Source organism: Amblyomma mixtum, chromosome 1, assembly GCF_055824585.1.
Source record: "Amblyomma mixtum isolate Tamu chromosome 1, ASM5582458v1, whole genome shotgun sequence".
In the NCBI taxonomy this organism is placed as follows: Eukaryota; Metazoa; Arthropoda; class Arachnida; order Ixodida; family Ixodidae; genus Amblyomma; species Amblyomma mixtum.
Window position 1 is genome coordinate 318,328,429 of NC_143012.1, and position 13,099 is coordinate 318,341,527.

General features: G+C 45.1%; 2 protein-coding genes across 3 annotated transcripts in view; one reads left to right on the forward strand and one right to left on the reverse strand.

Annotated features, from left to right (window-relative positions):
* Positions 1-6,139, reverse strand: part of LOC149372619 (uncharacterized) — a 138,453-nt gene extending 132,314 nt beyond the window's left edge. The window contains exon 1 of the mRNA XM_089567148.1: positions 6,032-6,139. The gene's annotated coding sequence lies outside the window, so the exon portion shown is untranslated. The remainder of the gene's footprint in view (positions 1-6,031) is intronic.
* The window catches only part of LOC149372620 (uncharacterized), an 84,169-nt gene continuing 75,563 nt past the window's right edge, over positions 4,494-13,099 (forward strand). The window contains exon 1 of one of the 2 annotated variants that reach the window (XM_089567146.1): positions 4,494-4,514. Coding sequence is in view for 1 of the 2 variants with exons in the window: in XM_089567144.1 (XP_089423270.1) it covers positions 4,842-4,927 (86 nt within the window). In the remaining variant the exon portion in view is untranslated. Of the gene's footprint in view, positions 4,515-4,593; positions 4,928-13,099 lie in introns of those variants that run through there. The other variant, XM_089567144.1, reaches the window with a different exon arrangement.

Genomic DNA, 13,099 nt, shown 5'->3' on the forward strand with positions numbered 1-13,099 from the left:
CCGATGTCAACGACAACTGCGCTTGGGTGGATGCTAATTGTTAATTACGCCCTTACTTGTGTAATGACATAAGCGTTGAAGAGAAGCCAAGTTGGTCGAAACCAACTGGGAACCCTTAACTACGGCGGGCCCTATATATAACCCACTGTGTTGCTTTAGCACATATGAACCCATTAATCTAACCTAAATTTCAGACGCTTATTCCTGAAACCCTCTTTAGTGATGGGGAAGGCAACACACACACAAAAAAAGAAAACAGAGGAGGAGGAGGTCATGAGCATGCGCACGACATTCACTCTTTTTCTAACGCGGAAATGCATTTTGGAATTTACATGGTGCAATTTCACCGTCCGTCAGTAAAGCGCTGCTGCAATTCAAGACAACACTTTTTCATCCACACTGCCCGAGCTGACCTGAACGTTTTTCTGAGTGTGCACCTAACCGCGCATACCGCACACTACACATTTATTTTATTTACACATACTGCAGTCATACAGACCAAGCAGGGGGGCAACATTCAAAAAGCAAAAATAATATCAAACACTACGCAAATCCAGCGTTCCGGCAACAATAAAAGAAGAAAACCAAACAGAGGGCAATGATATTGTTAAGATTACACATACAATAAGACACTCTTTTCAAAAGCAGCGGCATCCTGAGCCGAAAAGACATTTGCTGGCAGTGAGTTCCATGTTGTGATTGTTCGGGGAAAAAATGAGTTTTTGAACGTATTTGTGCGTGCAAAGTACGGTGTAAGGTTATGGTTGTGGCTATTGCGTGTCTGTCGTGTAGAACGGGGGGATATATAGGGAGCAGCATTAATATTAAATTGACTAGAGTAAAATGAGTACAGAAATTTAAGCCTTGCGAGTGCTCTCCTTCTTTCTAGAGTGGATATGTTCTTCGTAGACATCAGAACGGATGGCGAGATAGAGCTATGGTAAGCGTTAAAAATGAAACGGACGGCTTTTCTTTGGATCATTTCAAGTTTCTTTATATCCTTTTTTAAGTGCGGATCCCATACGACGGAAGCATACTCAAGTTTCGGACGAATTAGTGTGTTGAAGGCAAGTTGTTTAAGTTCAGAGGGAGCGTGTTTTAATTTGTGTCTTAGAAGGCCGAGGTTCCTTGAAGCAGACGAGCAAATGCTATTAATGTGGCTGGACCATGAAAGGCGATTTGTAATGGTGACTCCAAGATATTTGTATTCGCTCACCTGTAGCAGTGGAAGATTGTTTATTGCGTAATTAAAACTGTATGGCGCTTTCTTGTTAGTAACCTGAAGAAGAACCGATTTGTCGCTATTTATTTTCATGGACCAAAGGGTGCACCACTCTAGGACATTATTAAGATTTGACTGCAAGCATTCTTGGTCGGTAGTGCTGCTAATTTTCTTAAACAGAATGCAGTCATCTGCGAATAGTCTAATACTGACTTCGGACGTATTTACGGAGTTAACCAAATCATTGATATAAATAAGGAATAAAAGAGGCCCAAGTACGCTGCCTTGAGGCACACCAGAGGTAACGGGTAAAATACCTGAATGAGATTTTTTAACATCGACGAACTGTTTTCTGTTGGAAAGATAGGTTTTAATCCATTTGACAAGTGCTGTTGGAAGACCAAGATGCTGAAGTTTAAAGATGAGCTTATTGTGCATGACGCGATCAAACGCCTTGCTGAAATCTAAAAAAATGACGTCAACCTGTCCAGCATTGTCAATCGATGAAGCGAATTCATGAACTGTAGTGACGAGCTGAGTAACCGTAGATAAGCCTCTTCTAAAACCATGTTGAAAGGGAGACAGGATGTTATTTTTTTCCAGAAATGACATAAGATATTTAGATATAACATGCTCCATAAGCTTGCAGGTACCTGAAGTTAGCGATATGGGACGGTAATTGTTAACGTTCAAACGATCACCTTTCTTAAAAATTGGAACAACGCGAGCTAAGCGCCAGTCATCAGGGACAACAGAATCTTTTAATGAAAGTTCGAAGAGGCGAGTTAAAATGTGGGCTAATGGTTCGGAATAACGGCGCAGAAACTCATTAGGGATATCATCAGGCCCCACTGCCGATTTCGTTTTTAAGTTTAGCAGCATGTTTAGTACGCCTTCATAGCTTATAAAGTCACCTGATATATCAGATCCAGATACCTGCAGTTCCAAATCTGGATCACTCGAGGCAAAGACAGAATGAAAGAAACTATTGAAGTGATTTGCAATATCCACAGGAATCTCCGAGACCATGCCGTCAATAGATAGCTGATTTACCTCATCTTTAGAATCACGTAGGTAACTCCAAAACTTCCCAGGGCTCTCTCTTAAGAAGTTGGGCAGTGCCTGCGAAAAGTAGTTTTTTTTTGCTTCGGAAAGCTTAGAAGCTAGCTGAGTTTTCAGCGTGCGAAAACAGGTAGTTTTATGAACGCTTCGTTTAGCGCGTTTAATTTTGCGATGCAAGTGAATGATTTCTCTAGTAATCCACGGATTAGGCTTATTTGTACGTACACGCTGGTTGGGAACAAAATTTTCAATGCAAAAGTGAATAGTGTCCTTAAGTGTAGTCCATATTGCTGTGACGTCGCTAGGCAGGTTATCACATAAATCCCAGAGTTTGTCTAGGATCGCAAGATCATCGGCACGTGAAAAATTTTTTACAGTGTTATTGTTCGCAATTTTATGGTTTTTCTGGGCATCAAGCAGCAAAGACAAATGAACGCTTTTGTGATCAGAGATAGCCGTGTCAACATGCACACTGTATTCAGATAAACTAGCGCTGACAAATACCAAATCAAGAATTGAACGAGCGTTACCCACTTCTCTAGTGAAATCAGAGACAGTCTGCACCAAATCACACATCAGCATAATATTCAAAAGAGGGTTGGTTGAATCATTAAAAACACAATCAGGGTTAGCCCAATCAAGTAAAGGAAGGTTGAAATCACCAGCGAGAATAAGGCGGTCATCTTTGAACAAAGACATATGATCATACAGTTCAACCAAGAAATCGGGGGAGGCAGATGGTGGTCTGTACACTGCGCAGACTGTGAACAAACTACCCCAGCAGTTTACCCTAACAAATAAACTCTCATGGTCATCTATCTGGTTAAGAACAGTGCCATTCAAACAGTTTTTTATTATGACGGCTACGCCCCCACCACGGGTAGGTCGGTCTCTTCGGAACATTTTATGTGACGCGGGGACAATAACACTGTCAGTAATGCCGTCATGCAACCAAGTTTCGGTAATTATCATTATGTGGGGATCATGGGCCAAAATGAGAAACTCAAGCTGGTCAACTTTATTGGCAATACTCTGTGCATTCAAGTTCACTACCCGTAACTCTTTGGGCGCAGTGGATGCATTCCGTCATGTCTCTACGGCGTTCCGAGAAGGAAGCGCGACGCGTGTGTTATTAACTTCGTCCCAAACGAACAGGTTACCGTCAATTTTCAACTTATCATAAACAAGATACACCTTTTGTTTATTATCTCTTTCTGCCTTCGAGCTTTCCCAAAGCAGTTTGCGTTTGCGCAGCGTGTGCTGGCTGTAATCGTTTTGCAGGTAGATATTGCTACCTTTGAGCTTGCTTACGTTCCGCCAGACGGCTTGTTTTTCATTAAAATCTTGGAAGTACGCAATGACTGGTCTGCGAGTTCCGCTGAGCCCAAGACGGTGAATGCGAGCGACGGACGTGCACTGGACGCCCAGTTTTACACCAAATACATCCGAAATCACCTTAGTTCTCAGTGTTTCTTCACTTTCATCCGGGGATTCATCAATGCCATACACAACAACGTTAGAGCGACGACTGCGGTCCTCAAGATCCGTTAATTTGTCCTTTTGCCAAGTAATAATGCTCTGAAGGGAAGCGGTAGAATTTTCTAAAGTAGCAATCTCAGGGGACTTTACATGCATTTGTTTCAGCTGTCCATCTAAAGAACGCAACCGAGAATCGACATCACGCAACAGTTGCTCGTTTTCTGACACACATGTAGCCGTATAGGCAAGAAGATAAAGATTATCCGTGTTATCGAGGTGATCCTGGAAGAAAAGGAAGAGAAGAAAGAAGGCGATAGCGTTGCTAGATTACATGGATTCTATTGGAGCTTCTGTAAGAAGAAGAATAGTATAGGAGAGACGCGTTAATAAACCAAAATCCCCAGCGCAACCTATGGAAATTAATTTATGCAGCAATCGTAGCCACCTTTCGAGTATGTGTCTGCTTTTTTTTCTATAACGTAATCAGTTTGACTTAACGAAACTGTGAGTGAGAGTTTCAGTCCGCTCTGTGCTGCCGGAAAGCGACAGGAGGCTCCCTCCACTCTCGCAAACAGTGGCGCGTCGACTTCGTCACCTGTGTCTCGCTCTGGTGAAAGCCCTCGCCGTGCTTCTTGTGCAAATGGCGACACATCAACTCCGGAAGCGGGGCCAGTGAGTTATCAGGCTCGGGCCTCAGCTTTGATCCCGTCTCGAGTGTGCAGATAAACCAGTTGCTCGCGCGCCGTCCTCGGTAAGTGTCCCATTTTGGGTCCCCGTTGGGGCCACCAACGCTTCCTCCTGAAACGCACCTCCTTTCGCAGAAAGAGCTGGCCATAGCTCGCCGCGACATCACCACTTCTCTTGCTCTTGGCTTACCCTTCATTCGGTCAGGAACCGAGCGGAAGAAATAGATGCAAGCCATAAGCTGCTTGAGGTTTACTCTCGCGCCAGCCGCAGGGTGTCTGTGGACCGATCTTGAGTGATCATTAGGGCTTGGAAAGAGAGCTGGCAGCAAGTGAACGAAGAAGGACGCTAATTGCAGGCGGATGATGACGGAAGTTACGAGTCCTTTGGCGTCATGCTGGATGGAGAGAGCTTGACGGAAAGATCAAGCGAGCAACTGTCCACCCGGGGCGAAGATGCTGGAGCCGCACTTATCGCTTCGTAAGTTTCGCACATAATTAACAAAGCTAATCGCATACTAGGTTACTTACGTCGAAAAATTGTTTTATGTGTCTATTTAGTTGATACCATTGCTACAACAACCTAATTCACTCGAAATGTAGTATGCTACACGGGTATGAGGCCCTACTCATGACAACCTAATTACTGTTCTTGACACGGTCCGAAACAATTCCGTACGTTTGATTCTTAGTACAGAAATATGTAAATATTGCATTAAAATTATAGCATTAACTGGTCTCACAAACTGTACCATCAGACTGCACTACGTGATAATCTCATTCCTCAGTAATGTTATGTATCTAATCACACTCACCATCGTCACAAAGTCGGCATCGATTCACAATACTAAATATTTCTACCAATAATTTTTGCCATGTACTTCAGGCAATTGAAATAACCTTTTCGCAGATATTGTCGGCATTAATATTTGTAAGTAATTCCGCAGAGCAATAGCTAACATTGTAAGTTAAAATTGTATATCGTGGTGATATTTAATTATTTATGAAACTACTGTACTTTCTTCATTTTTATTTGTTTTTACCATTGCCCCTCTGTAATGCCTCTGGCCCTGAGGGATATAATGAATGAATGGTTACGGATTGCGTTACTTCTGCATATTCGCATATTCGCAGCTCCTACGTACCTTTTAAAGCGAATGTGAGTGTCCCTTTCGTGCGCCATAGTGCTTGAGATTTCTGAATTTTGGAATTAAGGCTGACAGGGGATAAGTTGTGCCAGTAGAGGTGATTGAGCTTCAAACCACGATCTTCAGGCGTGAACTAACAAATAGATAACATTCTTGTGGCACCGAACCTATTATTAGAAAGGCATAACTCAGGGAAAAAAAAACTATTGCGGCATTCGAGGTCTTAAGTCATTATAGCGCCGTTTCTCAGCTCTGGAGAAAAACGGATTTCCTTTAAGAATAACGCTGTGTTCGGGCGATACGTCTATATAGATAAGCTGCGTCGCTTAGAAAGAATGGTGCCGTTTTTATCGCCACACACGCATCTAACCATCTTTTTCCCCCCATTTCTGTCGATGTGCTTAATACTAGAAACTAGAAACGAAGCAGACACTCACCACCACGCTGCTTGCTAGGTGAACAGCGTCATTCTGCTATCACTCAATGGCTTGACAACTCGGCACGCCTCATTTAGAGCAGCAAAACAGCAACATCCATTGTTGTCCTAGCGCTGTCTTATCTGTACAAGATACCACTACGTTCCTAACACGAGTGGCGGGCAGACAGACATCCATCGCTGTACAGATAACACGCGCAGTGTCAAGAAAACAGCAATCTAGTCCGCACAGGGGCTACGCACAAAACTCGCCGCCGTGCATAGGCGCTGGCAGGGCGTTGTAAGGAATGCGACGAAAGGATATTCCATTTTTATTGCTTCGTGCGTTATTTCCGTGTTTTTCCGCTGACACTAGCTGTCTTGCTCTGTTCTTTTCCAAGACACTTCCCACTAACACATGCACAGTCTCGTCTTCCAGCATCTCTCTTATCCCTGCCCATACAGTCTAGCTCCTCTAAGGAGTTAGGTGAGACAAATAGTCGAAGTTGGGCTCGCGGGTACGAGGCCACGTTTAGAAATCTGCATGGAAACGGGATACAAAGAATGCACAGAAACATTAGCTAAACCTGACTTTAATTACTACATCGAATTAGTATACCTCAGCCTCAAGAGGGTTTAAAATTCGGAATCTATAGTCTTCAATTATGAGCTATCGTCTCGTGTGGCCTGCACATGACACCATCGCTATCATGAATAACACATATTGAAACCATTTGCTCCGAAGCCTCACGCGTCCTTGGCTACATGCGGCGTAGTCTCTCCGACTCATCCTCAGACATTAAAAAACTAGCATATCTCACATTCGTCAGACCAAAGCTTGAATACGCATCAGCCATCTGGAACCCGTCACAATCATACCTCGCCACTAACCTCGAAGCCATTCAAAACCGTGCAGCACGATTTATCACCTCGAACTACTCAAGAAATTCCAGCGTCACCTCAATGAAAAGAGACCTCGACTTGCCGTCCCTCGCATCACGCCGCATCATATCTCGTTTGTGCCTTCTTCACGCATTCTATTATCACACACGGTCCAGACATGAGCTACTAACAACACCACTACGAAGATCTTCCCGTTTAAGCCACAGCCAGTCTCTAGCACGAATTTCCACCCGCACCCTTGCAATGAGTAGCTCATTTTTCCCTCATGCAATAGTCTTATGGAATTCCTTACCCGAAAACATAGCCGAATGCACAAACAGAAAACAATTCCGTAATAAGCTAAAACTTCAGCCATCCTGAATAGACTGTCCCCTTTGTACTCTTTTGTTACTTAGTTTAGTTGTATTTCTGCGCCTTAGCGTAATTTTGTTTCTCTTCCGCTTGCTTGGTTGCTGTTATTTGACTTAGATGTATGTCTGCATTTTTTACTGTATTTTTTTCTTGCTTTTGTTTTTGCTTGCCTTCATTGTATTTTGTATTTTGCTCTTCACATTTTTCCACGTTCAAGATTTTTTTACATCATGTTAATTCGCCTCCCCCTTATGTAATGCCCTCGGGCCCTTAAGGAGAAAATAAATGAAATGAAATGAAATAGACTATCGTTCATGTGGAAGATCTTTTGGATGAATCAAAGAGGTTACTTCGTTGACCTGTACAGTATTCATGAGAGGCTAACGTTCAGAACGTCCGTTTGATGAGAGATTCCCAGTGCCTTGCTTTATTTGCATACTGTTCGAGTAAAGAAGACTTCTTTTGCACGTAATTTCCCCCTGATAAGGCTAGCGAAAGCTCCTGGTTTATTTTCATCATCCAACGGAACCTGTCCGTGCCACACACATTGCTATCTGCGCCAAGATCTCGGTAAGCTTCCGTGTCTGGAGGCCCGCAAACAGCACTGCCTTTGTCACTAATGAGCTTTCCTGTTTCTTTGTTCTCCGAGCTGCAGGGGCCGCGGTCTTCGCGACACTGTGGCAACGGCCCCAGTTGTCATAAACAGAGATATTCGCGAGATGCGCATTCTAAGTGGGCACTAATTATACGCGGCACCCGAACTGCAGTACAAGCCAGCGTGCACGCGTCATTACATGCGAGTGCCACAAATGTTCGGTTCTTTTTAGTAGAAAACCATTACGTAATTGCAGCGTCCCTAAATGTGGTCTCGAATGTGCTTGATTTCTCCATGCTCTGCTCTGCTTTCCAAGAAAACTGCAGTTCAGGGTTCATTTCTGCCGATTCAAGCAGCGAAGATTCCTGTTGCGACCACGTTCAGCGATATTCAAACAAACTCTTCAGCAAATAGAGCTACAAATGAATTTCAAATGACGGGAGCTGGGAACCCTGATATAAGTAGGCGGTGGCAGAGGACGCTGCAAAAAATTACGGAGGGTGTTTAAGACTACTTACGGGCTGTAAATGCGAAGGTATGCACGCTGGGAGGTCGGCTGCGGCAGTGGTGTACTACGCTAATGCACTGGCCAGCGAAGCTGATCTGTTCGCTCCGTACTGGGTACAGCTCGCTCTTATCAAGTTTCTCCATACAGACGTAATTCTCCAATGGTCCCAAAAATCTTGCACGCCTCTCTCTTTTCCCGAAAATAAAGAAGGCACAGTGGAAGCTCTAGTATCAAACCTTTATTTTACAATTTATATAAAAAAATAACGATGTGCATTCGGCAGCGAAAGTAAAAGGGCCATGAAAACGACTTTACACTTTCGTTGCACGATAACTACATCCAGTTGTTGTTCTCGAAAAAAAAAAACTGATTCTGTGACTCTTTCTGGCTATTCTGTCGTTTTTCCGGCTGGAATATACTCATTCATCGCCGAGAAAGTTGGATTTATAAATCTTCCCGCGTATTTGATTGAAGCTCGCGATGTCTATATCAAAACGAACTGGTTGCCATAGTTTCGGAGTCAAAAGCGGTGTAGCCTGCTCTCTGGTATCCGCGCTCAAAAATCGGTGCCGACATGTGCTTACGAAATGAGTAGCGAGTACTGTATTTTGTGGTACGCTCTTTTTTATCATATAAGGGCTTCGTTCACGGCAAGAGTGGTCTCTTTGTGATCGCAACAGGCTGCCCTGTCGATACCGGCCAACCTCAATTTTTTTCTACGTGCCCCTTCAACGTGGGAGTGAGGAAATAAGCGCTATAAACGTGGTGCAGCATCCTCCTCTTCTAGCGAGAGAGTAAACCACTGCTTTAATTTAATTCTGCTAGGTTTCAAGAAATTAAATTTTTAATCTATTTTCTTGGTCCATTTACCTTTCCTGCCGAGAGTACATTGCGTAGTCAGCGTCAGTAAGAAGGTGATGGCTTTCATGCTTGCCGAACAAAGCTTAAAATACTCTCTGGCGCCAGGATCACTGATTCTCCTAAACCAAGGGCAGTGAGCTATTCAGGAACGAACGAAATAGGCACCTATTGTTATGTATTTTGTCCGGTCTCCTGGTGAACAGAAGCTACGGTAGAGCACTTTCTCGGAGTAGGTGTACCCTAAAGTGATCACCTTCGCGTTCATTCCTAAAATACACTGAAGTGGACACGCTTTTTTCTTTCGCCACATTCAATAAATACAGCAGGACAATTCTCAACTGTGCATGATGAAAAAAACGACAAAAAAAACAACAAAAAACTAGCACATCTGAAATCGAGCGCGCCGAAAGAAAGGGAAGAAAAGGCAGTCGCACGTTTTCAAGGTCGCATTGTTGCTGTGACCGCGACAAGATCGGGTTCCGGTGGCGAAGCCCCCTGCCTCTTAGTAGACCGTTCAGTTTAGGTTTCTAGGAAATGAAAGTGGAGACGCAGGTGCATCTGAGAGTTCCCGAAGGCTGTCATCCAGTATTCATGCATGCACACTGAAATTCAAGTGACTCACATAGAAGCGGGCGAGCAGAAGAGGAATAATGGAAACCACGCAAGACCGCAACGGATGCGAAGATGCGGCACGAACACTTGCTGCGTAAAAAAAAAAAGAAAGCATGGCGAGAAGAACGGAAGTGTCGCTTACGGCTGGCTTTCACGGTATTGTCTTGTCTAGCGAGAAAAAGAAAAATAGGTTAAATAAAGAAAGCGTGCCTCCTACCAACAGCTCAGCAACTAAATTTCTTATATAGCTTAGAATTTAGCATAGACAACGCAAAATCCATCACGTCGACCTTGCGAGCCTTAAGTCTTTTCTTACGTGAAGCACTCGCTCCTTTGAACAGAAATCTCGCAGAGTGGGCCCCATCGGAGGGGAGGTTTCGCTTAGCATTACGCTTTCAAACTAAAAATCGCAAAAGCAAAACAATAAATAAAAACATGTTAAGAAGACATTGCGCAGGCTGTAGTCGATTTGGTTACTACACAGTCGTTTTGAGGTGTTTAACTGAGATGAATGAAGAAGAAGTGTTCTAGGGTTAACGTTTTTACGGCGAGAACTATGACTGATACGTCTTTTGCTACAGCTTGGCTTCGGTCACGGCGCGATCAAGTGACCACATCCCTCACTACATTTGTTGCCTTCGGGTGGTGCGCGCACTTACCCGTGCTGCCCGTGCCCTTTGTCGTTATCGGGTCGGACAGGGGCAGTCGTAAGATGGCGCCGCCAAAAACTTCCAGACGCCTCTACCTGACCTCACCTACCCACCCTCAGTACAAGCTTTCCTTGCCCTATCCATCAATGGCGTCTTCTACAGCGTCAGCTGGAAAATCTCGCCAGGACCGTGGTACGAAGACTTACTCATAATTCGTCAATTTTCCTCGAAGCCGCACCGCTGCTATTGGCATCAACTCACTACGATCTATTCCCACATCAACCCCAAACAAGGGCACACCGCAGGGTTTGGTACTCTCACCAACACTCTTCAACATATCATGGTATGTATGCAGACGACCTAACAATAAAGATAACGAGAGGCTCCTGCGGAAAGAAGTAAGGTACACTGCATGAAGTGGTGGATATCAATCAGCGCTATCCGCAGAAAGCATTCTCGCTTGCTCCGTGGACAAGTGTGCGCTACTCTCCCAACGTCGCAAGACCGGAAATAAATCATCAGTGATAAAAATCAACCTTCCGCTGAATAGCATTCTTATCACCTCATTACAAAAGCTAAGCATTCCAGGCCTACATTTACAAGCAGACAGGAAGGCCTTCGACACCGTTCAACTCCAGTCTAGCACTACGCAGGTGATGCGAATGATTAGTCCCATATTCATCTGCAAACAAGGCATCAAGCCAGCAGTCATTATATGCCTGGTCCAAGCCTCTATCACCGGTCGTATCACGTATTCCCCCCAATACCTGAACTTAACACAACATGGCACCGACAAAATTAACATAATAATAAGAAAATCAGGGTCACCCTGAGACTACCCCCTTAAGCCCCAACGACCAGCTTCTTGCCTTGGTGGTTCACAAAGCACTCAAAGAACTCACACAAGCTCATCTAAGAAGTCAATATGAAAGACTGTTTCTCACTCCGACTGGTAAAGCTGTCCTGATATACCTGCGAGCCCCCACTCCAGCCTCAAGACAACACACAACGTTCATCCCCATCCACACCCAGGAACTCTTGGCCCTCACTTGGGGAACGTGCACCCAGGGCGCCACATCTTCATGTCACGACTCTCACATAAAAGATACGGCTCACGCTAAGAAACTCGCCACACGGACGCTGTCTTCTCATACCCCACAAACCTGCAACGACCGTAAGCGTAGTAAATCACAACATTGATGTCATCACCGCGGCTACTCAGTCTACAGCAATACCACGGAAGCTGGAGAAACAGCCATTGTCATAGCTGTCGCTACAGGCAAAGAACACGTCATAATACGTCATATTCCTGTCAGACTCCCAAGACGCCGTTCGCTGCTATGCTACAGGACACCTCACACCCCGCACTATCCATATCTTCACGAACTTGGGAGCTTCCATGCCCCAATTCAAGCTGGTCTGGACCCGTGGACATGAGTATATGGAAGGCAACAGGCGTGCCTGCACCCCCGCCGGAGCCCGTGCACACCGGGCGCCACACACCAGACGCTTCCACTGATCCGGACCCCAAACCATTTCCAAACCAATACTCCAGCATTCTGCCACACTGCCGTAGACAGCGATATAGATAGCCCCCTCCCTGTAATACAGAGCGGACGCCATGATCTAGCGTCAATCGCAGGCCAGCTCATACAGACACTTTGCCCTTTTGTACACATTCTTCCCCCCAAAAGAAACAGATACGTGCCCACACTGTTCTGAATGCCCATTTCACTATCACGTCACGTGGTCCAGTCAACCCCATCTCAGTCTCCCATCCATCTCATCCCCAACACCGCAGACTTAAGATGCTTCGATGCTCAGTTCCCGACAGGACGACGAACGTCACCTGATAGACGGAGCGAAGGCAGCGGCTTCCATCAGTGGGGTAAAGTGTACTAGAAGAGTTCCCCTTGCACGACGCAGCCGCCGCAAGCTCGCGGGTTCAGACCGTGTGAGCAGGTAGTGCGATCAAGTCCGTCAATCTCCATCAACCCCACTGCACTGTACTGATCCAATCCAGCAGTCACTACGTGACATTTCTTGGTAACAATGCTTAATACCATTAACATTCGTGATTTTCGCGCTATTACCGCGAAGGAATTGCATGTGCAATAATCCGATATCCGTCTCCACGAGTGCTGTCACCACAGTTTAATCAGCTTGTTCGTGCCTTGCGCTTTTTACAAACCGGTTGCGTAGTTGTCCGGGGGTGTGTCGCCTAAGGGCCGTACTTAATGCATTTAACAGTCAGTAGTGGAGCTTAATAGTTGAGAGACCCTGAATATGCACTTATTGGCTCTAGCAAAGGCAATTTATTTAGATCTATGTCATAAACAACTAGCCGGAAAAAGCCGGACTTTTGGTTTCACGTACATAAAGCCATAGACAAAGCAAAACAGAACACCTTACTGTACAGTCTTGCGTCCACCAAACACCCGATTGAGCAGTTGTACGGCTGCATGCTATTTTAATCTCATCTTTAACTCCGTGCAAGGTCACCGAAGTGTGGCACGTGCTTAACTTGTCGGAGCCGCGGTCCAGAACGCCGAACAATGGAGCACGGTGCCTGGTCTTGCAAAGAGGCATGCCTGCGCTTTCCTTATGGAG